Source organism: Pan paniscus, chromosome 18 (genome assembly GCF_029289425.2).
Source record: "Pan paniscus chromosome 18, NHGRI_mPanPan1-v2.0_pri, whole genome shotgun sequence".
In the NCBI taxonomy this organism is placed as follows: Eukaryota; Metazoa; Chordata; class Mammalia; order Primates; family Hominidae; genus Pan; species Pan paniscus.
In genome coordinates, this window is record NC_073267.2 from 838,943 (window position 1) to 864,727 (window position 25,785).

Here is a 25,785-nt window from a genome sequence, read left to right on the forward strand (position 1 = left end):
GCAGTGCGCGGCTGTCTCGTGCTGAGATCAGGATTTTGAGTAAAGCAGAGATTTCTGGACGTTTGTCCTTCAGAAATTAGCGGAGGGACAAGGGCATTGGCGCTGTGGAGAGGTAGGGACCCATGGGTATGGGGCGGAAGACCAGGGCACGACCAGATACCGCCATGGTGCTGCACATGTAGGTAGCAGGGGGAGGTGGTCCAGGCAAGATGGGATGGGAGGGGCTCAGGAGCAGCCAGGTTCTAGTGCTGGTGATGAGGTGGGTGGTGGCAGGGGCATGTGGAAGGGTCTTCTGACCATGGCTTGCAGAGGGCTTGGTGCTGGGGGGCCTGGAGCTGTGGAAAGGGTGCAGGGAAGAGTTGGTCCCATATTCCCAGATGGCAGAGTGGAAACAGAGGCACTCGGCCCCTGAGCAGCCTTCGCCATCTTTACAGTGAACACAGTCCTCAAACCAAACTGGGAAGGATTCGAATACTGGATGGGTGATGTGGTCCTGGCTGTGTAAACTGACCCTGATGAAAGACATGCCCATCCTGTGAGAGGGACAGCCATCTAGCATCTTTTATTTTTTTTTTTAATTTTTATTTTTTGAGACAGAGTCTTGCTCCGTTACCCAGGGTGTAGTTCAATGGCACTATCTTGGCTGGCTGCAACCTCTTGAGCCTCGTGGGTTCAAGCGATTCTCCTGCCTTGGCCTCCTGAGTAGCTGGGATTACAGGCATGCATCACCACGCCTGGCTAATTTTTTACATTTTTAGTAGAGACAGAGGTTTTGCTGTGTTGGCCAGGCTGGTCTTGAACTTCTGACTTCAAGCAATCCGCCCGCCTCAGCTTCCCAAAGTTGGTGGAATTACAGGCATGAGCCACTGTGCCCAGCCCAGCTCAGCATCTTTGGAAAAGAGCAGAGGGCTGGGCACGGTGGCTCACACCTGCAATCTCAGCACCTTGGGAGGCCGAGGTAGGTGGAGTGCTGGAGCCCAGGAGTTTGAGGCCAGCCTGGGCAACACAGTGAGACCCCATCTCTACAAAAAAAAAAAAAAAAAAAAAAAAAAAAAGGCCGGGTGCAGTGGCTCACACCTGTAATCCCAGCACTTTGGGAGGCCAAGGCGGGTGGATCACGAGGTCAGGAGATCAAGACCATCCTGGCTAACATGGTGAAACCCTGTCTCTATAAAAATACAAAAAATTAGCCGGGCATGGTGGCGGGCACCTGTAGTCCCAGCTACTTGGGAGGCTGAGGTACGAGAATGGCGTGAATCCAGGAGGCAGAGCTTGCAGTGAGCCGAGATCACGCCACTGACTCCAGCCTGGGTGACAGAGCGAGACTCCACCTCAAAAAAAAAAAAAAAATACAAATACAAATACAAAAATTATCTGGGCGTGGTGGCGCATACCTGTAGCCCCAACTACTCGGGAGGCTGAGGCAGGAGAATTGCTTGAACCTGGGTGGCGGAGGTTGCAGAGAGCTGAGATCATGCCACTGCACTCCAGCTTGGTGACAGAGCGAGACTCTGTCTCACAAAAAAAAAAAAAAAAAGAAAAGAAAAAAGAAAATTAGCTGGGTGTGGTGGTGCACGTCTGTAGTCCCAGTTACTTGGGAGGCTGAGGTGGGAAACTCACTGGAGCCTGGGAGGTGGTGGCTGCAGTGAGTCTGACTGTTGCACTACATTCCAGCCTGGGTGACAGAGTGAGACCCTGTCTCAAAAAATAAAAAATAAAGAAAAGAGGATGGAAGAAGAGAAGAGCTGAGTCCTGGAAATGGGCAGGTACTTTACAGTTTGTACAGCGGCCGGATGTAAGAACCTCATGTCAACCCTGAGTGAAGGTGTAGGCCGGGTGGTCAAGCACAGCACTCTCCAGCAGCTCCAGCAGCGTGGGTAACCCAGTGGGAGCCTGTGTGCTGCTTTCCCTGCCCGGGGCCGGCGGCTGCTGCTGGGCTTTCGCCTGACTTCCTGGTCAGCAACGTTGTCGGCCACCTGGGCACAGCAGGGACAGCCTGTGTGTCAGACCTAGCTGGGAGGGGCGGTAATAGGGTAGATGACATCAGGATTCAGGACTCTGAACACAAACACAGTGACACTGATCAGGGTTGCCGAGGTGCTGTGTTTCGGTCCAGAAAGTCACTGCTGCAGGGGAGGAGAGTATGGCCAGAGCCCAGGCCCCGGCCCCGGCCGAAGCTGCCACTGACAGGAGACCCTTCTCTGCCTGTGCCACCAGCTTTGCTCCGAGGGGTGTCTGTGTCCTCAGGCTCTGCCAAGGCAGTGGCAGGCTGATGCCTGCCCGTGTCGGCCGGCCACAGCCCTAGTGGCTGCCCGCAGAGTCTTGCGCCCACCTGATTCCTGCCTGAGAGGAGCCGCCGGGTCAGCTGATGCCAGCAGGACCCACTTCACCAGGTCAGCAAGGAGGAGGCAGCTTCCCTTGGGGCCACGCCGTGCCTCCTCCGTGTGTGCTGCTGCCATGGCTGCTTCTGTCGATAGGCATGTACGTGAAAATGCACGCCCGTGGGTGTTCGCTACTGTCAGCGTGGATTCAGCAAGGTTTTGTTCCCTCGTGGCATCAGTCAGCGTGGATTCAGCAAGGTTTTGTTACCTCGTGGCATCAATCAGCGTGGATTCAGCAAGGTTTTGTTCCCTTGTGGCATCAGTCAGCGTGGATTTGCAAGGTTTTGTTACCTCGTGGCATCAGTCAGCGTGGATTCGCAAGGTTTTGTTCCCTTGTGGCATCAGTCAGTGTGGATTCGCAAGGTTTTGTTCCCTCGTGGCATCAGCGTGGATTCGCAAGGTTTTGTTCCCTCGTGGCATCAGTCAGCGTGGATTCGCAAGGTTTTGTTCCCTCGTGGCATCAGTCAGCGTGGATTCGCAAGGTTTTGTTCCCTCGTGGCATCAGTCAGCATGGATTTGCAAAGTTTTGTTCCCTTGTGGCATCATACTCCTTTCCTGTTTGGTTTGGGACTCGCACGGCCCCCTTGATGTTGGAGCCTCTTCAGGTGGCACCTGTGTCCTGGGCTATGCCCTGAGTTCCCGGAGCTCCCTGTGTCCTGGAACGGTCTGTACTTCCAGCAGATGTGGGTCCTGCCTGCCCTGGAAACGGCCATCTCTCTAAAGAGCCTGTGTCCTCCTGGTGGGGAGGGATAGCTAGTATGTCAGCTTCTTAAATTACTTTATTAAAAATTGAGTATATGCAAAATAGTAGTCATAATAATAGTAATAGTAGCAAGTGCAAAGTGTAAGTAATAGAAATGGATGTCACCTAACCTGCCGAGTTTAAAACATTGTTATGTTGGACTTTTTTAAAGAGCTTTGGTGCCGGATGGGCACGGTGGCTCACGCCTGTGATCCCAGCACTTTGGGAGGCCGAGGCGGGCGGATCACAAGGTCAAGAGATCAAGACCGTTCTGACCAACATGGTGAAACCCCGTCTCTACTAAAAATTCAAAAATTAGCTTGGCCTGGTGGCATGCACCTGTATTCCCAGCTACTCAGCAGGCCGAGGCAGGAGAATCGCTTGAACCTGGGGAGGCGGAGGTTGCAGTGAGCCGAGTTTGTACCACTACACTCCAGCCTGGGCGACAGAGTGAGACTCCATCTCAAAAAAATAAAAATAAGAGCTTTGGTGCCTATGTGCGTCACACAGACAGTTTAACACATAATTCATTATCAGCAAGCGGTGACTGCCCAGGTTTTGCCTGTGGGGGAACAGAAAGGTTTTGACTCCAGTCTCTGTCTTCTGAAGAGCTGGCAGTCACAACTGTGGCAGAGCCTGGTGTGTGGCAGCTGCGTGAGGCTCTCCTGGACTGCTGTGGAGGAAGGGGCCCTCTGGCACCCCAGGAGCAGCCTGCCCCTCTGTCTGCCTCTGCATGTAGACCCTTAGCCTCCTTGCAGAGCCGCCTCCTGGTCATTAGCGTTGAAGCTCTTCTCTCCTGATGGAGTTTTCCTCACCGTTCAGTAAACGTGCCTGCTGCTTGTGTCTGGAACAGAGATAGAAGCTGTAGCTCCCACGTGTGTGTGGAGCTGGTTTGACTTTTAAAAAATTGTAGTACCAAAAACTATGATTTTTTGTGTGTTATCCACACCGTCAAGGCTGTATCACCGAGTATCTGCTCATTCTGAAAGTGTCCATCCTTTCTGAATTGAAATGAAAGAACAGGAGAAACCGTCTGTGTCCAGCCTGTTAGAGGTGTTACATTTGCCCTAGGTGGGCTGGGCAGAAGGCTGTTCTGCTCGGGAGCAACAGTGTCCACACGTCAGTTTCCAGAGCCCGGGTCGCCAGGATCCGGCTCAGAGTGTGAGTTTGCTCAGGTGTGTGCTGAGCGCCCCTGGGTGCCAGACTCCGGGCAGGTCCCCGCCGCAGCCGCGTCAGCAGAGCAATGTGATCATTGCTGGGACTGTTCCCCTAGTCTCAGTCAGTTCACTAGGGCCATGCATGCAGTGTTCAGACAGGAGATTCTCATGAAAAATAGAATTGTTATCCTAAAATTACATGAGAGGGAATGCTTATAAGTTTATCAAATGGTAAAACATCACAACACAGGACCGGGTGCGGTGGTGCACGCCTATAATCCCAGCTACTTGGGAAGTCAAGGCAGGCGATCCCCTGAGGCCGGGGTTCAGACTAGGCAACGTAGCAAGGCCCTATCCCTACAAAAAAAAGTAAAAAAAAAAAAAAAAAAAAAAAAAAAAAGCCGGACGCAGTGGCTCACTCCTGTAATCCCAGCACTTTGGGAGGCCGAGGTGGGTGGATCACGAGGTCAGGAGATTGAGACCATCCTGGCCAGCATGGTGAAACTCCGTCTCTACTAAAAATATAAAAGTTAGCGGGGTGTGGTGTCGGGCACCTGTAATCCCAGCTACTCAGGAGGCTGAGGCAAGAGAATCGCTTGAACCCAGGAGGCACAGGTTGCAGTGAGCCGAGATCGCACCACTGCACTCCAGCCTGGGCAACAGCTCTCAAAACAAAACAAAAAACTACTGATTTGGAGGCACATTTAATGATTATTCAATGAAGTGTGTATGCTTGATATCTTAAGTATGTAAAATAATTGTGGAATGAAATATATGACAACATTAGCAGTGGTCATCTCTGTTTTTTTTTTTTTTTGGTTTTGGTTTTTTTTTATTAGAGAGACAGTCTCACTCTTCCAGGCTGGAGTGCAGTGATCATAGTTCACTGCAGCCTCAAATTCCAGGGTTCTAGTGATCCTCCCGCCTCAGCCTCTCAAGTAGCTAAGACCACAGGCATGCACCACAACACCTGGCTAATTTTTTAATAAATTATTTTTTTATTTTTGAGACAAAGTCTTGCTCTTGTCCACCAGGCTGGAGTGTGATGGCACGATCTTGGCTCACTGCAACGTCTGCCTCCTGGGTTCAAGCCTCTTGCCTCAGCCCCCCGAGTAGCTGGGATTACAGGCACCTGCCACCACGCCCGGCTAGTTTTTTGGTATTTTTTTAGTAGAGATGGGGTTTCACCATGTCGGCCAGGCTGGTCTCGAGCTCCTGACCTCAAGTGATCCACCCACCTCGGCCTCCCAAAGTGCTGGGATTACAGGCGTGAGCCACTGTGCCTGGCCAATAAATTATTTTTTGTAGAATTGAGGTCTTGCCATGTTGCCTAGGCTAGTGGTCTTGAACTCCTGGGCTCAAGTGATTCTCCCACCTTGGCCTCCCAAAGTGTCGAGATGACAGGTGTTAGCCACCAAGCACAGCCAGAAATGAGTCTTAAAGTGGACATGAGATTGGGGTTTAAGCCACACTAAGCTGGATTTGTAATCATTGAAAATAATCTGAGAGCTATGGGATCTGCTCCTTAAAAGATGGGAGAGGAGAATTTTTTTTTAAGAGATAGGGTCTCACTGTGTTGCCCAGGCTGGTCTTGAACCGTGGCGCTGAAGCAATCCTCCTGCCTCAGCCTCCTGAGTAGCTGGGGCCAGAGCTGTGTTTTTTGTTTTCTTAATGTTCTGTGTTTAGCCAGGTGTTCTGTGCCAAGTGTGCCTGCTCTTTGTAGACACGAGAGCCCTTTTGGCTTGTTGTGGGTTTTAAGGCGTTAAGTAAAAGCTCTAGCTTCGCAGGAAACCAGTCCACAAACTGCCCTAGAATTTCTTCTGACATTTGGCATGCTGGTGTACACAGACACATTTGAAATTTGTTAGATAACTTTTCCTTCCTTTACTGTCCTCCATCAGGCAGGCGCCCGTTTGCCTGCAGTGGGGTTGGTGGACGTGGGCTGTCCTTGTCTCAGAAGACATCCGAGGGGAGTGGTATGCCGGAAGATTGAATGCGGAGCGCCGGCCCCGCACGTGAATGACTTAGAGCCCCAGGTCTTCAGGGACAGGCAGCGCCTTCACATCTGGCTCTGATATGTGTTCAGGCTGTCTTGTAGGGTAATCCGGTCCCCTCATCCTTAGACCTCCAAATTCAAAGCAGATCAATGCCCTGTGGGTTTAATTTTTTTAAATCAATTTTATTGAGAGATGATGTCTATATAATAAATGTACCCTCTTTGCATGTACAGTTCTATGAGTTTTGGCACATATATGTACCTATGCAGCCAGTACCCTCATCCAAATCAGGAGCACGTCCACCCTCCTCCCAGAAAGCCCCTCAGGCCCTGCCGAGTCAGCCCCCAGCCCCCAGCAGTCGGCTTCCATCACATGGGCTGCTTTTTCCTGTTCTAGACATCATGGATACGAAGCAGACCCTGGTTTCTTTTGCTCAGCAGTTTTGAAACTTATTCATGATGTACAATAGTAGATTCTTCTTTTTTTGTTCCCAAGTAGTATTCCTTTGCACAAATATACCCCAGTTTGTTTATGCATTTACCTTGTTGATGCACATTTGGGTTATTTCCTGGTTTGGGGTATTACGAATAATGCTGATGTGAACGAGTTCTTCTTTTTTCTTTTTCTTTTTTTCTTTTTTTTTTTTTTGAGACTCTCGTTCTGTTGCCCCAGCTGGAGTGCAGTGGTATGATCTCAGCTCACTGCAGCCTCTACCTCCTGGGCTCAACTGATCCTCCCACCTAGCAGCTCCCTAGCAGCTGGGACTACAGGCATGTACCACCACACCTGGCTCAGAACTAGTTCTTTTAAAATTTTTTTTTAAAAATTATTTTTCTTGTAAAATACAGAAAACACGTCATTTTAGCCATATGTAGGGATACAGTTCAGTGGCACTAGCACTAAACTATAACACAAATACGCACGAGGCCTTCTGAAGGTGTTTCTCTAGAATACACATGAGTCCTTCTGAAGGTGTTTCTCTAGAATACACGTGAGTCCTTCTGAAGGTGTTTCTCTAGAATACACGTGAGTCCTTCTGAAGGTGTTTCTCTAGAATACACGTGAGTCCTTCTGAAGGTGTTTCTCTAGAATACACGTGAGTCCTTCTGAAGGTGTTTCTCTAGAATACACGTGAGTCCTTCTGAAGGTGTTTCTCTAGAATACACGTGAGTCCTTCTGAAGGTGTTTCTCTAGAATACACGTGAGTCCTTCTGAAGGTGTTTCTCTAGAATACACGTGAGTCCTTCTGAAGGTGTTTCTCTAGAATACACGTGAGTCCTTCTGAAGGTGTTTCTCTAGAATACACGTGAGTCCTTCTGAAGGTGTTTCTCTAGAATACACGTGAGTCCTTCTGAAGGTGTTTCTCTAGAATACACGTGAGTCCTTCTGAAGGTGTTTCTCTAGAATATATGTGAGTCTTTCTGAAGGTGTTTCTGTTCCCTTAGGTAGATCTAAGAGTGGAATTGCTGTCATATATGAGTGTATGTTTTAATTTATAAGCTTGCCCAGCCTGGGCAACATAGTGAGAACTCGTTGCTACAAACATATTGAAAAATTAGCCTGGGGCTGGGTGTGGTGGCTCACGCCTGTAGTCTCAGCACTTTGGGAGGCCGAGGCAGGCAGATCACTTGAGGTCAGGAGTTCGAGACCAGCCTGGCCAACATGGTGAAACCGTATCTCTACTAAAAATACAAAGTTAGCCTGGTGTGGTGGTGGTGCTTGTGGTCCCAGTTACTTGGGAGGCTGAGGCAGGACAATCACTTGAACCTGGGAGGCGGAGGTTGGAATGAGCTGAGATCATGCCACTGCACTCCAGCCTGGGCGACAGAGTGAGACTTTGTCTCAAAAAAATAAATAAATTAGCCTGGTGTGGTGACACACACTTGTAATAGTCTTAGCTACTCAGGAGGCTGAGGCAGGAGGATCGTGTGAGCCCTGGAGTTGGAGGCTACAGCGAGCCGTGATTGTTCGCTGCACTCCAGCCTGAGCAGCACAGTGAGACCTGATCTCAAAAGAGAAAACTGTTTGCTCAAGCCCCATTGTTTCATAGTCCCATCAGCAATGCATGAGAGTTCCAGGTGCTCCACATCTTTGCCAACATTTGATGTTGTCAGCTTTCCATCTTTTAATTAATCAACTTTATTGAGGTGTAATTTGTGTACAAAAAAACCCCTTTAAAGTCTGCAATACAGTCAGTGCGGACAGGCATGCTGCCCTGAGAAAGCATCAGCCCTCGCAGCCTTGCCCTCTGCAGGCCTCTCACACTCTGCCCCCGGCCTGGCATGTCACTGTGGACTCATCTGCCTTGTCTAGTTTTCACGTCAATGTAGCCACACAGGGCAAACTCTCCTGTGTCCGGCTGCCTTCTTTCCATGTCTTCTGGGTGAGCTTCGGCCATGTGGTTGAGTGCGGTTGCTCCCTCCTTCCCCGCGCCGAGTGGTCTCCCGTGTGCCGAGGCTGCAGTGCGTTGGTTCCACTCCAGATGGGCTTTGGGATGGTTTCCATGTTGGGTGACTCTCACAGGTCTCCTGTGAGGAGTCTCAGACGCGTTTGGTGAACACAGGTGCCCATTGCTGTTGGGACGTACTGAGGAGTGGAAGCTGGGCTGTAGGGCCTGTGTAGATGCTGCCAACCCGTTCTCCAAAGCAGTCACACGGTTTCTGTCCCACAGGAGAGAGGGAGAGTCCTGTTTGTTCTAAGTCCTGCCTTCCTTTTAGCCATGCTGATGGCTGCAAGCTTGTTTCTTTGTAATACCCATAGAACATTTCTATTCTGTCAGTAACCATTCCCCAGTGGGTGGATTTTTAGTTTGGATCCAGTTTATTTATAATAAATACAGGGCCGCAATAGATGGCCTTTCTACTCCTTTTCTGTTATTGCTGACACATAGTCCTCTCGGTCCTCAGTCCAGTGTGGGTTTCTCTGGGCTGAAGTCAAGGTGTTGGCTGACACACAGTCCTCTCGGTCCTCAGTCCAGTGTGGGTTTCCCTGGGCTGAAGTCAAGGTGTTGGCTGACACACAGTCCTCTCGGTCCTCAGTCCAGTGTGGGTTTCCCTGGGCTGAAGTCAAGGTGTTGGCTGACACACAGTCCTCTCGGTCCTCAGTCCAGTGTGGGTTTCCCTGGGCTGAAGTCAAGGTGTTGGCTGACACACAGTCCTCTCGGTCCTCAGTCCAGTGTGGGTTTCCCTGGGCTGAAGTCAAGGTGTTGGCTGTCACACAGTCCTCTCGGTCCTCAGTGCAGTGTGGGTTTCCCTGGGCTGAAGTCAAGGTGTTGGCTGACACACAGTCCTCTCGGTCCTCAGTCCAGTGTGGGTTTCCCTGGGCTGAAGTCAAGGTGTTGGCTGTCACACAGTCCTCTCGGTGCCTCCGGCCTGGGCAACGAGAGTGAAACTGTCTCAAAAAAAAAAAAAAAAACGGGGGGCCGGGCGCGGTGGCTCACGCCTGTAATCCCAGCACTTTGGGAGGCCTAGGTGGGCGGATCACAAGGTCAGGAGATGGAGACCACGGTGAAACCCCGTCTCTACCAAAAATACAAAAAATTAGTCGGGCGCGGTGGTGGGCGCCTGTAGTCCCAGCTACTCAGGAGGCTGAGGCAGGAGAATGGCGTGAACCCAGAAGGCGGAGCTTGCAGTGAGCCGAGATCGCGCCACTGCACTCCGGCCTGGGCGACAGAGCGAGACTCCGTCTCAAAAACAAAAAGAAAAGAAAAGAAAAGAAAAGAAAGTCGCATCTGGTAAAGCAGACAAAAAAGAAAAAGAAAAGAAAACGAAGTCGCACCTAGTAAAGCAGACACCTCAGTGACATTTTCAGACCCCTTCCTCCCCCTCCACTGCCCGTTTTCAGATTGATGCTGTGAGACCCCCTCTGAAGGGTGCCTGAGTCTGCAGCCAGGCAACGTGCTGTGCCCATCCCCACCTCCCTCCACACGTTCCTGGGCAGCCTCCACGCCCATGTACTCACCTGTTCTCACGCTGCTAGGAAGAAATACCCCAGACTGGGTCATTTGTAAAGAAAAGAGGTTTAATTGACTCACAGTTCTGCATGGCTGCGGAGGCCTCAGGAAACTTACAGTCATGGCGGAAGGTACCTCACACAGGGCAGCTCCAGAGAGAATGAGTGCTGAGTGAAGGGGGAAGCCCCTCCTAAAACCATCAGGTGTCGGGAGAACTCACTCACCCTCACAAAAACAGCAGGGGGAACCACCCCCATGATTTAATTATCTCCATCTGGCCCCGCCCTCAACCTGTGGGGATTAGTCAAGGTGAGATTTGGGTGGGGACACAGCCAAATCTTATCACTCCTGAGACTGCTTAGCTCCCACCTCGTCCTCTGTCCTTTCTTGATCCTGAAGGGCTAGGTGCTGTGCCAAACCTGGAAGACCCAGGATGCTGGCTTCAGGCTGCCAATCTGTGGCCCTCAGCGCCATCAGACCCAGGCCCCTTCTAGACAAATGGTTGTGGCATTCCCTTTACCATCCTGAAATAATGAAACTCGGCTGGCCATGGTGGCTCACGCCTGTAATCCCAGCACTTTAGGAGGCCGAGGCAGGCGGATCACTTGAGGTCAGGAGTTCAAGACAAGCCTAGCCAACATGGTGAAACCCCATCTCCACAAAAAATACAAAAAAAATTAGTTGGGCATGGTGGCGGGCACCTGTAGTCCCCACTCCTTGGGAGGCAGAGGCACAAGAATCACTTGAACCCAGAAGGTGGAGGTTGCCATGAGCCAAGATTGTGCTACAATTGTGTGGCGGCTCATACCTGTCATCCCAGCACTTTGGGAGGTCAAGGTGGGCAGATTGCTTGAGCTCAGGAGCTCAAGACCAGCCTGGGCAACACAGTGAGACCCCTGACTGTACAAAAGATACAAAATTAGCCAGGTGTGGTGGTGCACACCTGTAGTCCCAGCTACTCAGGAGGCTGAGCTATGAGGAGCACGTGAGCCCAGGAGTTGGAGGCTGCAGTGAGCCTTGGCCGCACCACTGCACTCCAGCCTGGGTGACAGAACGAGACCCCTTCTCAAAAAATAAAAATAAAAACGTGGACGGATAGGTGAGAGAGGTTTGATGGTTTGGGAACAGCGGTGCTGCCACGGCTGGGTGAGGGGCCATGCGATCTGCTTGGAATGCCATGTGAGGGGAAGGGGAGGTCAGGGCATTGCCTGGTGTGGTTCCCAGCAGGGAGCACAGGAGGTTTATTCTCTGGGAAAATTGAGTCGTGGACACCAGACACCGCTGGGGATGGTGGGAGACAGCGTGGCAGGGGACAGGGTGGCCTGAGCAAGCCCCTCCTTGCTTGGGAACTCGGGGCCTCGTGATGTGCAGATGGGAGCCCGTGGCAGGATAATGGTAGGATAACCGTCAGCCCAAAAGAAGCGGCCACGAGACGCCGCCGAGAGCCCCAACTTAGAAGCCAGAGTCACCAGCTTCCTGGCTAGGGTCTGTCCTTGAGGGTCACCAGAATGTGAGGAAAGACCCAGACAGGCAGGAAAAGAGCTCAGGGAAGGACATCTTACCATTGGCGTCATCAGAGATACCGCATCTATGAATGAAGAGCTGGACGCTGCCAGAGGGGAACGCTCAGAGCACCGGAAGGAGCTTTTAAAAATTACAAATAAGCAGCACATTTTAAAAAAGCCATAGAAGGGCTAGAAAAGAAAGTTGAGGACATCTCCCAGAAAATAGAACAAAAAGAGATTAAAAAACAACTGGGCGGTCCCTGCAGAGGTCACCCTGGCTGGCGCGGCTCAGGATGGAGGGCGGGAGCTGTGTGCCTGTGTGCGGCACGTCAGGATGTGTCTCCAGACTGCAAGGGCCACAGAGTACGAAAAAGACCACCCAGAGCAATGCGGTCAAAGCACGTGCCTTAAAAGGTTTTAGGAAACAGAATGGGTCCCGCGGGAGGGTGGGGATGTGAACGGCACCGGCCTGGTGGCTCGGGTGCCAGGCCAGGGCCAGATGTAGCCTCACACCAGCCCAGCTGGGAGTCCGCTTGCTGAGACTTGGTCTCCTGTGGCTGGTGGGGAAGCGGCACCCCGTGCGGTAGACAGAACCAGCAGCCGAGGCGCCGGTGGCTTTGCTCTGGTGGCAGGACGGGTGTTCTGACCTCCCTGCCTCTGTCCCCTGAGGTCAGAGCGCCTGTCCTGTGGAGCGGCTCTGACCAGGACAGTGCCGTGTGTCTCGTGGGGTTGTGTTCAGGTCGGCTGAGAGGCAGCGCCTGGCTGGGGCTAGATGAACAAGAGGATTATTGGGAACAGTAAACCTGAGGTGGTGAGCAAGGCCTGTGGCGCCCAGCAGATGAGGAGGAGAGCAGGGGGAAGGGTGGCAGGAGTTGCTGGTGCTGCGTGAGGCCTCAGTGGGCCTGCACGGAGCAGCTGACCTTCACTGGCGCCCTTGCCTTTTCACTGAACCGGGTATTAGCTTAGCTTATTTTTGAAAAGGCATTTCAACAGGAGGTAAAAATGAACAGCACACCAAGAGAATATGTCACAGCTGATGCCTAGGGACCCCCTTACGGGGTGTTGTTGAGCTCTGCAGCCGGAGCCCACTGCCCCTGCCCCTGCGCCGTCCCCCAGCGTGGGCTCCAGGCCTCTCCTGGGTCACTACTCTGTGCCTCCAGGAGTTCCTCCCTCTACCCCGCCCTGCCCCACCCTGTCACCCGCTTGCCCTGACCCTGCCTAGATAATTGAGACCTTCCAGGCCAAGGGCCCCCTCCCCAGGATCCTGACACCTGTCCCTCCTCTGAGAGTCCAGACCTTTTCCAGAGTGACATCCTGGGGCCCTGTGTGGTCAGAGGGCTCCATGTGGTCAGTGGCTGTGGCTTGCTGGGAACAACACACTCGGCTGACTGTGCTTAGAGAACAGGCCGCCGTTTGTGTCTAAATGGTATCCGTGGGGACGTTGTTTCATAGTCTTACACTTTTCCTCTTCACTGTTGCTGAGAATCCTGTTCTGACGCGCACCGTGGGCAACCGGGTGTGGAGCCTGCGGGATGGGTGGGACGCAGACGTCCAGCGGGAGAGGAGCATCCCAGAGCCGCCTCTGATTCAAGAGCAAGGTGCTCTAGAGGCCCCGGCTCTGTGGGTGGCTGACGTGGTCCCCAGGCTTTTCCCGGCATCCCCGCTCCTTTTGCAGCAGCCATGGCTCCTGGTGGCCCTGGGCCATGGCGCCATCTAGGGGTGGCCTAGGGGAGTCCCCGGGCCATCAGCATCTGTCTTGTGGGTGTTGCTGGCGCCCGCCTGCTTGGCCACATTGGCACGTGGAGGTGACCGTCAAGGAGAAGCAGCTATGGCCTTTGTGGCAATCGTGGTGTCCAACTTTGGCCTCTCAGGTCAGCCTTGTGGGGGCTTCAACAGCCAGGACCAAAATGACCAAGGCCCCTCTGTCCCTGTGTCCCTGCTTGACAGAACCACGGGAGGAGGGAGGTGTGGGAAGGGTGTTGACGGCCTGAGCGCGGTTCCTCCCTGAAGAGTGTTGTTTCACTTGTGAGTGTGCACGGGACAGCCGCCCTGGCCTGTAGAATCAAGAGCAGGGACAGCCGCCCTGGCCTGTAGAATCAAGAGCAGGGACAGCCGCCCTGGCCTGTAGCATCAAGAGCAGGGACAGCCGCCCTGGCCTGTAGAATCAAGAGCAGGGACAGCCGCCCTGGCCTGTAGAATCAAGAGCAGGGACAGCCGCCCTGGCCTGTAGAATCAAGAGCAGGGACAGCCGCCCTGGCCTGTAGAATCAAGAGCAGGGACAGCCGCCCTGGCCTGTAGAATCAAGAGCAGGGACAGCTGCCCTGGCCTGTAGCATCAAGAGCAGGGACAGCCGCCCTGGCCTGTAGAATCAAGAGCAAGGGACAGCTGCCCTGGCCTGTAGAATCAGCAGGGACAGCCGCCCTGGACTGTAGCATCAAGAGCACGGGACAGCCGCCCTGGCCTGTAGAATCAAGAGCAGGGACAGCCGCCCTGGCCTGTAGAATCAAGAGCAAGGGACAGCCGCCTTCGCCTGTAGAATCAAGAGCAGGGACAGCTGCCCTGGCCTGTAGCATCAAGAGCACGGGACAGCCGCCCTGGCCTGTAGCATCAAGAGCACGGGACAGCCGCCCTGGCCTGTAGAATGAAGAGCAGGGACAGCCGCCCTGGCCTGTAGAATCAAGAGCAGGGACAGCCGCCCTGGCCTGTAGAATCAAGAGCAGGGACAGCCGCCCTGGCCTGTAGCATCAAGAGCAGGGACAGCCGCCCTGGCCTGTAGCATCAAGAGCAGGGACAGCCGCCTTGGCCTGTAGAATCAAGAGCAGGGACAGCCGCCCTGGCCTGTAGAATCAAGAGCAGGGACAGCTGCCCTCGCCTGTAGAATCAGCAGGGACAGCCGCCCTGGCCTGTAGCATCAAGAGCAGGGACAGCCGCCCTGGCCTGTAGCATCAAGAGCAGGGACAGCTGCCCTCACCTGTAGAATCAAGAGCAGGGACAGCCGCCCTCGCCTGTAGAATCAAGAGCACGGGACAGCTGCCCTCGTCTTTAGATTGAAGAGCAGGGACAGCCGGCCTCGCCTGTAGAATCAAGAGCACAGTGCAGCAGCATGCAGCACACTCAGCGGATGGAGGGCCTGGCTTCTGCACGCCGGCGGGCACTTGCTGCCAGTTGCCCTTTTCTGCGAGGCTGGATCGTGGTGCGGTGGTGGCTTGGATGGGTTTCTCTGCTGAACGATGATGTGGAATGCCTTTTCACTGCTTCTTGGTCATCGGTTTTTCTTCTTTGGGGAAATGTCTATTCAAGTCCTTTGCCCTTTTTTTAAAGTATAATTTCCGTATTTTTTTCCCCAGAGGATAGTTTGTCTTTAGTCCTTAAGGACTCAGCTCCTTATGTGGGCCTTAGTGGGAGTCCTGGGCAACACCCAGGTCTAGACCCAGGTGGAATGCATGGTTTTGGGGCCTTGGTGGGGGTCGTGGTCAGCACCCAGGTCTAGATTTGGGTGACGTGCATAGCCCTGGACTTGAGAAGCAGGATTCCTGACTTGCTTGCCGTGAAGGGCACCACTGGGGCAGTGATGCAGCTTCACACGCAGCTCGGGAAGCACACAGTTGGCGCAGATGCTTCCAAAATGTCTGCAAGGGCTGCGGCCTCTACTGCATCCCGATGGTGAACTGCCTAACTCTACTGCATCCCGATGGTGAACTGCTAACTCTGCTGCATCCCGATGGTGAACTGCTAACTCTACTGCATCCCGATGGTGAACTGCTAACTCTACCTCGTCCCGATGGTGAACTGCTAACTCTACCTCGTCCCGGTGGTGAACTGCCTAACTCTGCTGCATCCCGATGGTGAACTGCCTAACTCTACCTCGTCCCGATGGTGAACTGCCAAACTCTACCGCATCCCGACGGTGAACTGCCTAACTCTACCGCATCCCGACGGTGAACTGCCTAACTCTACCTGGTCCCGACGGTGAACTGCCTAACTCTACCTGGTCCCGACGGTGAACTGCCAAACTCTGCCGCGTCCCGACGGTGAACTGCCTAACTCTGCCGCGTCCCGACGGTGAACTGCCTAACTCTGCCGCGTCCCGACGGTGAACTGCCTAACTCTGCCGCGTCCCGACGGTGAACTGCTAACTCTGCCGCGTCCCGACGGTGAACTGCCGAACTCTGCCGTATCCCGATGGTGAACTGCCGAACTCTGCCGTATCCCGATGGTGAACTGCCGAACTCTGCCGTATCCCGATGGTGAACTGCCGAACTCTGCCGTATCCCGATGGTGAACTGCCTAACTCTACCTCGTCCCAATGGTGAACTGCCTAACTCTACCGCATCCCGATGGTGAACTAACTCTGCCATATCCCGATGGTGAACTGCCAAACTTTACCTCGTCCCGATGGTGAACTGCCTAACTCTACCTCGTCCCGATGGTGAACTGCCTAACTCTACCGCATCCCGATGGTGAACTGCTAACTCTGCCGTATCCCGATGGTGAACTGCCAAACTTTACCTCGTCCCGATGGTGAACTGCCTAACTCTACCTCGTCCCGATGGTGAACTGCCTAACTCTACCGCATCCCGACGGTGAACTGCCTAACTCTACCGCATCCCGACGGTGAACTGCCTAACTCTACCACATCCCGACGGTGAACTGCTAACTCTGCCGCATCCCGACGGTGAACTGCCAAACTCTACCTCATCCCGACGGTGAACTGCCAAACTCTACCTCGTCCCAATGGTGAACTGCTAACTCAGCCGCATCCCGATGGTGAACTGCCAAACTTTACCTCGTCCCGATGGTGAACTGCCTAACTCTACCGCATCCTGATGAACTGCTTAAGGGCGTTGTCCCTGGGTACACACTGGGTGCAGCTCCTGCAGTCATGGGCTGCTCACAGCCGTGGCCTTTTTGGCACAACCATTGTTCCGTCTTGTCTTGGAAACGAGGACCCGAGGGAGACCATCCGTCCATCCTAAAATTGGGACGTTTGGTTTTTTGTTGTTGAGTTGGAGTTATTTGTAGAGTCTAGAGATCAGTCTCTAGGAGACGTGTGATCTGCAGACATTTCCCTCCATCTCTGGGTTGCATTTTTCTGTCCATTGATGGTGTCCTTCGATGCATGAGAACAGCCTTTGATGTACATGTAGGGGTTGGTCAGGCAGAAGGACGGTGTGGGTGGAAGCGCTGATGCCTGAAGGGCGCCGTAGGCAGAGAGACCACGTGGCTGGCTTGCAGGGCTGCGCCCGCACGGAGAGACAGATGTGCACAGACACACACACAAGCCCACTGGGCAGGTGCACTCCGTGGGAGGGCGTCGCTTATGTTTAAAAAGTGCCCGTTTCCAAGCCCCTTGGAGAAAGTGTCATAAAAAGACAAAACGTGAATGGTGTTTCTAAGGTGGGGGAAGGGGCTGAGCCCTAAAGGTAGAAGCTTCTGGAAAGTTTCCAGAGGGCCCAGAGCCTGTTTAAGATGTCGTGCCTGCGTTAAGTGTCCAGAACTGTCTGCTCCTTTCAGTTTCTCTTGGACTGATCTTTTCCTATAAAACTGTAAGGAAATAAAAAGTAATGATTTGATGTTGGCCGGGCACGGTGGCTCACACCTGTAATCCCAGCACTTTGGGAGGCCAAGGCGGGCGAATCACCTGAGGTCAGGAATTTGTGACCAGCTTAGCCAATGTGGCAAAACCCCGTCTCTACTAAAATTATAAAAATTAGCCGGCCGTGGTGGTGGGCACCTGTAATCCCAGCTACTCGGGAGGCTGAGGCAGGAGAATCGCTTGAACCTGGGAGGTGGAGGTTGTAGTGACCCGAGATTGTGGCACTGCACTGCGGCCTGGGCGACAGAGTGAGACTCCATCTCAAAAAAGAATAAAAGGCCAGGCGCGGTGGCACACGCCTGTAATCCTAGCACTTTGGGAGGCTGAGGCGGGTGGATCATGAGGTCAGGAGATCGAGACCATCCTGGCTAACACGGTGAAACCCCATCTCTACTAAAAATACAAAAAATTATCCGGGCGTGGTGGCGGGCGCCTGTAGTTCAGCTACTCGGGAGGCTGAGGCTAGATAATGGCGTGAACCCAGGAGACGGAGCTTGCAGTGAGCAGAGATCGCACCACTGCACTCCAGCCTGGGCGACTGAGCAAGACTCTGTCTCAAAAAAAAAAAAAAAAAACCAATGTGGCAGGCAGGCTGGTGGCTGTCTGAGGTCAGCCCAGAGTCCGGAGAAGCAGCATTTTATTTATTTATTTATTTATTTATTTATTCATTCATTCATTGAGTACTGTCACCCAGGCAGGAGTGCAGTAGCATGATCTCGGCTCACTGCAACCTCCACCTCCCAGCTTCAAGTGATTCTCCTGCCTCAGCCTCCCGAGTAGCTGGGATTAAAGGTGCCCACCACTACACCTGGCTAATTTTTTGTATTTTTAGTAGAGACGAGGTTTCACTGTGTTGGCCAGGCTGCTCTCAAACTCCCGACCTCATGATCCGCCCGCCTCGGCCTCCCAAAGTGCTGGGATTACAGGTGTGAGCCACCGCGCCCGGCCAGAAGCAGCATTTTTAAACTTGTTTGGCCCTCCCTAACACCAACCTTGGCAGTTCCTGGGCTGCAGTAAGCCAAGACTTGGAAATACATTCGCCTTGGAGAATTCAACTTCAAAATGCATACGAAGTAGGTCAGGGTGGAAATAAAGGCACTGCCCTTTCTCCAGGCATGCTGGAGTCCACGCCCTGCCTTTGCCCAATGCCCTCTGAGGGACAGGCCCTGTGCCTTGCACCCAGCGCAGGCCACAGGCGGAGGCCCCATTCCAGGCAAGCCATGCCCATGGAGAGGCTGGCCTGCTAGGCTATGGGGCCCGATGGCCTGACACTGTACGTACCACGCTCCTGCCCTGCCCCGCCCTGCCCCGCCCCGCCCGTGGCTCGTGTGCAGAAGTGGGCAGGCCTGGGTTGCTGGGCCAGAGCCCCGAGATTGCCCCCTGCCCCACTGGCTGAGTGTGGGGGAGCTGCCTCTCCACTTCTGCGTGGGTCTTGGCCCTGGGAGGCCAGTGGCCGAGGCTGGTCTCGCGGGCGCTCACTCCAGGAGTGGCGCGTCCCCTCAGCGCCCTGTGCTTCCTCGCAGGGATCGACTACAAGACCACCACCATCCTGCTGGACGGCCGGCGCGTGAAGCTGGAGCTCTGGTGAGTTGGGGCTGCGGCACTTCAGTTCCTGGGTGAGGACACGAATGCCGAAGGGAGAACAGAACCCTTAGAGAAACAGGAAAGCGTCCTGTTTGCATTTCACTTGGAAGAGCCACTTACACAGCCCCTGTTTAAACACAGAATGGATTTTACTCCAACAGGCAAAAGACAGTCTGGGACACTGTGTCCCTAGAGATCCCGGCTCCCCTCCTGCCCCGGAAGACCTGATTCCGTGGTGGCTGTGGGCCCCTTCCCTCCCCTCCTGCCCCGGAAGACCTGATTCCGTGGTGGCTGTGGGCCCCTTCCCTCCCCTCCTGCCCCGGAAGACCTGATTCCGTGGTGGCTGTGGGCCCCTTCCCTCCCCTCCTGGCCCGGAAGACCTGATTCCGTGGTGGCTGTGGGCCCCTTCCCTCCCCTGCTGCCCCGGAAGACCTGATTCCGTGGTGGCTGTGGGCCCCTTCCCTCCCCTCCTGCCCCGGAAGACCTGATTCCGTGGTGGCTGTGAGCCCCTTCCCTACCCTTCTGTCGGCTTCACCTTAAAAAGCATTTCCCAGCCGGGTGTGGTGGCTCACGCCTGTCATCCCAGCACTTTGGGAGGCCGAGGCAGGAGGATCACCTGAGGTCAGGAGTCCAAGACAAGCCTGGCCAACATGGTGAAACGCCATCTCTACTAAAAATACAAAAATTAGCCAGGTGTGGTGGCAGGCGCCTGTAGTCCCAGCCACTCAGGAGGCTGAGGCAGTAGAATCACTTGAACCCGGGAGGCAGAAGTTGCAGTGAGCCGAGATTGCACCACTGCACTCCAGCCTGGGTGACAGAACGAGACTCCGTCTCAAAAAAGAAAAAAAAAAAGCATTTCCCAGAACGTCAGCGTTGATGAGACGTGAATGTCCACAGGGTTGGGGCTCCCCAGCCTGGCAGGACAGTCTCCTGGAGCTCCCAGGCTCATGTGGGGAGCTTGCTCACTCCCCAGGTGGGCGGGGGCCCCGTCTGCCGCCTGCCTGGCTCAGCAGCTCGGCGCCAGGCCGCTGTGACCTGTACAGACAAAGCCGCTTAGCACAGCCCCATTGGCACCTGTCCTGGCCGCCCCGCTCCCCTCAGGACATCCAGGTGGGTTGGCAGAGGAGGGCAGGAGGTGAGCCTCTCACAGGGACCACAGTCCCGGCCCCTCCCCTCCCCGTATGTTTCAGGGACACGTCGGGCCAGGGCCGGTTCTGCACCATCTTCAGGTCCTACTCCAGGGGCGCTCAGGTAAGACCAGCACCGCTCTTTCCGTTGCTTTTCAAAGGATGTTTCTCCTGATTCTTTCTGAATGTGAGTTGTTGTCCTGTCACACTCCCAAGCACTTTCTTTCTTTATAAGGATATTTTCACATTGGTTTGTTTATTTGTTTGTTTTGAGACAGAGCCTCACCCCGTCACCTAGGCTGGAGTGCAGTGGCACAATCTCGGCTCACTGCAGCCTCCCCCTCCCGGGTTCAAGCGATTCTCCTGCCTCAGCCTCCCCAGTAGCTGGGAGTACAGGCGCGGTGGGTGTACGTGGACCTGTGTGTGTGCACAGGTGTAGTGGGTGCACTCAGGGCCGTGTGTGTGTGCAGGCATGTGCACAGGTCTGGCGGGGGCACTGGGGCCATGTGTGCAGTGTGTGTGCAGGTGTGGTGGGTGCGCTTGGCCACCCTCGTTTCTGTCTCCTCTGGGCCCCCAAGCACGCTTTTGTGCTGACTGGATCTGCTGGCGAATGTGAGGCCGGAAGGAGGGCAAGGACGTGAAGCCCATGTAAACAGACCTGTCATGGCCACTGTTGTTGCTGCTTCAGTGGGAGGGATTCGAGCGGGTCCGTCCTGTCTGTGATGCCCCTAAGAGTTCTGGAAGAGCCAGGAGAGCCCCTCCGGGGCCAGTTCGTGAGCCTGGAGCCCCCCATGTGGGCCCAGGATGGCCGCCTGGGTCTGGGTCTGGATCCTTCTGGGGGGAAGGTTCAGGTCTGTGCCATGCAGCTTCTGGCTCAGGTGGGTCCGCTCTGGGCAGGAAGCTGCCCACGTGAGAGGGGGATGGACACTGGAGCTTCGTCCCCTGGCAAGCTCATTTCCTTCCGTTTCTACACCGAAGTGTAGTCGGTGTTGGCTCTGATGTCTTCTACCTGCTGGCAGTGGGTGGGAAGGACGCCAGGGCGGGCTGGGTCGCACCCTGTCCTGGGAGTTCCCTCGGAGATGTTGGCAGCTCCCTCATGGGAGCAGAAGGGCCTGCAGGCTCCGTGCCGTCCCCGTGAGAACTGGAGTGACATGGCCGTGCTGCGTGGAGCTGGCAGGTGGAAGACGGGCAGGCTCGAGGATGCGTTCCATGGGCCCTGCCTGCTATTGAAAGAGGAGCTGGGGCCGGTGCGGTGATTCACGCCTGTAATCCTGGCACGTTGGGAGGCCAAGGCAGGCAGATCACGAGGTCAGGAGTTGGAGACCAACCTGACCAACATGGTGAAACCCCATCTCTACGAAAAATACAAAAATTAGCCGAGCATGGTGGCGGGCGCTTATAATCCCAGCTACTTAGGAGGCTGAGGCAGGAGAATCGCTTGAACCCAGGAGGTGGAGGTTGCAGTGAGCCGAGATTGTGCCATTGCACGCCAACCTGGGCGACGAGTGAAACTCCATCTCAAAAAAAAAGGAGGAGCTGTGTGGGTGATTTACATCTACAAAAATGCCTTCTTCCTTTTGCTTTTAAGTATTTCGTGATTTTTCTGCAATAAACATATACTATTTTGGTATTAAAAAATATGGGGCGCAGTTATGTTGGATGACAATAAAGGGTTGTTGAGGAGATACTGGAAAAGGCAGCAGGGAGGCTGAACCTGACAGGCTCCACTGCGGGCATCCCAGCCCCCCCCCGACGGGCTCCACCGCGGGCATCCCAGCCCCCCCCCGACGGGCTCCACCGCGGGCATCCCAGCCCCCCCCGACGGGCTCCACCGTGGGCATCCCAGCCCCCCCCCCGACGGGCTCCACTGCGGGCATCCCAGCCCCCCCCGATGGGCTTCACCGCGGGCATCCCAGCCCCCGCCGACGGGCTCCACCGCGGGCATCCCAGCTCCCACACGGGGAGGTCTGTGGGACACGAGGCCAGCACAGTCGTGATTTCTGTTCAGCTGCATGAGAACTAAAAAAGAAAAAAACAGTTCATAAGCTCTGCATTTGCCAGGCTGAGGTCCTGGAAAGCAAGCTCTGTTATCATCTCCGTGTTCTTTCCAAAGCACCTGGCACAACCGGTTATGTCTTTGTTTTGTCTTGTTAACTCTGGAAGTTCTTAGCTGTCATTTTCCACATGCGAGGAGCAGGTTACAGACCCAGGTGCACATGTTGGTCCTGGGTTGAGGGTGCCAGGTGCTTCCTTGCCCCGGGAGAAGCACCTGAGCCTCCAGGCGGGCCTCTGACCGCCGTGACTGAGCATTTGGGCCACCCCGGGAGCCCAGCCCTGTCCTGTGTCTCTCCTGCCTGGTGAGCAGCGCTGAGGTGCGGGTGCATCCAGCCGAGGTGCAGAGCCCAGGTTTGCAGCAGGGTTTCTCCCGCCGCCCCTGATGAGACACAGACTAGCAAGGACTGTCTGTCCCAGCCGGGATTTGTCACTCTGCCTCCCTCCGTTGAGAGTGGAGAGGCCTGGAAGGTCCCCACGGCCTGGGTCATGCAGATGGCACCAGCAAAGGCCACCGGCCACTCCCTGCTGCTGTCACCTGTCACACAGCAGCAGTCCCGTGGCTCTTCCCGCGAGGCCCTTCACATGCCGCCGAAGGCCAAGCTCCCTAGACTTCATGGTCGTGTTTGCATATTCTGTTGCTGTGATCTGAGACGGCCCCTCTCAGAAGCGGGTGCCACAACCCGCTGGTGGGATGAGCGGGTCACCCAGGTGCGGGTCCCTTGGTGTGTGGAGGGTGGAGCAGGCTCCTTGTAACTGCAGTGTGGCTGACGGGATGTGCCATCCCGTTTAGCTGAGAATTTGGGGTCAGCGGGCTTAGTGCCAGGAAGGCTGTGGCCAAGTGCCATGTCTCCTTCAGGACAAAGGTGTGGGTTTGTTTCCCTGAGAGGGGGTTTATGTGGAGCGTGGTACGGGAGGCACACGTGCTGCTGGCTTGTCGGCACACAGGTGGGCGGGTGGACGTGAGTGGGCACGGCTTGGCAGTAGCTCCCATTTTACATGTCAGTTGCTCCTGGGCAGAGCCTGGGTGCAGGGATGCAGGAGGAGGGCTTCACTCTCGCTGGCTGTACCTTGGGAGCTTCAGCCACATAGATGGAAGGGGCATGTGTTTGTCAAAATTCATCAAAATGTTCAAACCTCGGATCTTTGTATTTTGTGCTTTGTAAGTTACAGCTCAGTAAAAAATGATAGCAAAAAGGACACCCACTCTTAGGCCCAGCAGTTCTACTTCTGGGAATTTATCGTGTAGGTCGAGTTGATCAAAAAAAGGTGTAAACGTGCTCAGATGCATATTGCCACCGTTACCCAAGAGCCGGCGCAGTACCAGTTCACGAGCAGGCGGGGGCGCTGGGCCTGAGCTCAGGGCGTGCCGGTGGGAGCAGCGCAAGTGCCTCCACCCCCTTGACCCCGCCCGCGAGGCACGAGCGGCACCGTGGACACGTCTGTAGACGCTGAGGAAACTGACTGTCAGGGCGGCTCCTAGAGGGGCCTAGAGCAGGGCGAGCGCGCGTCCTGACTCATCCCCTAGAGCGGGGGAGCGCGCGTCCTGACTCATCCCCTAGAGCACTCGCTCGTTCTTTTGTTTTGTTTTTTGAGACGGGTCTCGCTCTGTCGCCAGGCTGGAGTGCAGCGGCGCGATCTCCGCTCACTGCAACCTCCGCCTCCCGGGTTCAAGCGATTCTCCTGCCTCAGCCTCCCGAGTAGCTAGAACTAGGTGTGCACCACCGCGTCCAGCTAATTTTTGTATTTTTAGTAGAGACGGGGTTTCACCATGTTGGCCAGGATGGTCTCCATCTCTTGACCTCGTGATCCGCCTGCCTCGGCCTCCCAAAGTGCTGGGATCGCAGGCGTGAGCCACGGCGCCCGGCCAAAGTCGCTAGTTTTTTAAAAATCAGATCATTTTTAGAAAACAGAGGGCAGTGGAACAGTCTGTTTGCCCCGTGCTCTGCCCCTTGAGACACGCAGCTGAGGGTGCTTAGGGTGCCGTTCGTTAGGCGGCTGCTGGTCACCGAGAGTCTCCTTTTGGTTTCTCACTCCGTGGTCATTTGGGTCCCTGCGGCCTCACTGTGACCCACGCCGGAGCAAGCCTCCGGGTCCTCCTGTGCCATCGCCCCTGCCCATAACCCCTGCTCCTCAGACATGGCCATCCCAGGAAGTGGGGGCCTGCTCAGGGCAGCAGCCGGGAGGTGTGGCCAGGGCCCCCCAGCCTCACAGCATACTTGGAGCCGGAGGCAGCCCATCAGCTGGGAGGCAGGCCTTCTGCTCTCTTTCTGGAGTTTTCAGTGTCATACGAATAGGGGTGTTTGCCACAGAAAACAGGTCAGCATCAAAAGTTACCCCTCTCCAGCCTTTTAGCATTTATGTCCATATAAACTTCTTCAGTGTAATGTGTTGTGTGTTTATACTTTTATTTTTTAAAAATCATGCTGGGCCGGGCGCGGTGGCTCACGCCTGTCATCCCAGCACTTTGGGAGGCCGAGGTGGGCAGATCACGAGGTCAGGAGATCGAGACCATCCTGGCTAACACGGTGAAACCCTGTCTCTACTAAAAAAAAATACAAAAAAATTAGCCGGGCATGGTGGCGGGCGCCTGTAGTCCCAGCTACTCAGGAGACTGAGGCAGGAGAATGGCGTGAACCCGGAAGCGGAGATCGTGCGGCTGCACTCCAGCCTGGGTGACAGAGTGAGACTCCGTCTCAAAAAAAAAAAAAAAGAAATCATGCTGGGCTGGGCACAGTGGCTCACACCTCTGATCCCAGCACTTCAGGAAGTTGAGGCAGGAGGATCACTTGAGGCCACGGGTTCAAGACCAGCCTGGGCAACATAGCAAGATCCCATCTCTAAAAAATGTTTAAAAAAACTTAGCCAGATGTGGTGGTTCACACCTGTATTCCCAGCCACTCAGGGAGCTGAGGCTCAGAATATCAAGCTGCAGTGAGCCATGATCGTGCCACTGCATGAGCCCCAGCCTGGCTGACAGAGTGAGACCCTGTTTCAAAAAAAAAAGAAAATGCCATCCGCAGTGCTGGGACCTGCGTTCTTACCTCACCTGGGTTGCACATCTCTCCTTGGCCAGCATGCACGCTTTTACATGCACTGCTGCTGTCTTCAGCATCTGCACGGTACATTTCACTGCCGCTTACTCAGCTGTCCCCTGAGGCTGGACATTTAATTTGTGTCTGGCTTGTCGTTGTTATCAGCGCCACTGTGACACACATCCTCAGTTACTTCCGAGTTGTGGGCTTGCCATGCGGGAGGTTGCCATGAGGGAGGTTGCCACTCGGGAGAGTGGGCTGTGTTGTACGCTTTGGTGGCCCACTCCCCGTCTCTCCACCTCCCCCAGCAGCAAATGAGCCAGCCCCAGTCCCTGTGCCCCAACCTCCAGGGTTAACCCCTGGGTGTGCATTCGTTTATTCTGAATCTTATCATTTATCGCCCACCAGACTGACTTGGCCATCTCTGGCCTCGAAGGGTCTCCCTCAGCAAGAGGTGTCCTTCCTGAGCTGTCGCTCCATCCTGAGCAAGGCCTTCGCCCTGGGAGCTTAGTAATGTCAACCTTGTTCTAAACAGGACCTGGGGCTACACTTCAGTCTTCCAGATATCGAAAGATGGTTCTAAGAGGTTCTAAAAACCCTAATTTTCAGATGGACAGTGCCCTCTTCTTTCAGCCTCAGCCCCTTGTGTGATAGGCT

At 54.7% G+C, this 25,785-nt stretch overlaps 1 protein-coding gene across 8 annotated transcripts in view; it reads left to right on the plus strand.

Moving 5' to 3' along the window:
* The window catches only part of RAB40C (RAB40C, member RAS oncogene family), a 38,005-nt gene that overhangs the window by 7,607 nt on the left and 4,613 nt on the right, over positions 1–25,785 (plus strand). For all 8 annotated transcript variants that reach the window (XM_063598171.1, XM_057300136.2, XM_034951524.3 and 5 more), the window contains 2 exons: positions 18,854–18,914; positions 20,105–20,165. In XM_063598171.1, coding sequence (XP_063454241.1) covers positions 18,854–18,914; positions 20,105–20,165 — 122 coding nt within the window. The remainder of the gene's footprint in view (positions 1–18,853; positions 18,915–20,104; positions 20,166–25,785) is intronic.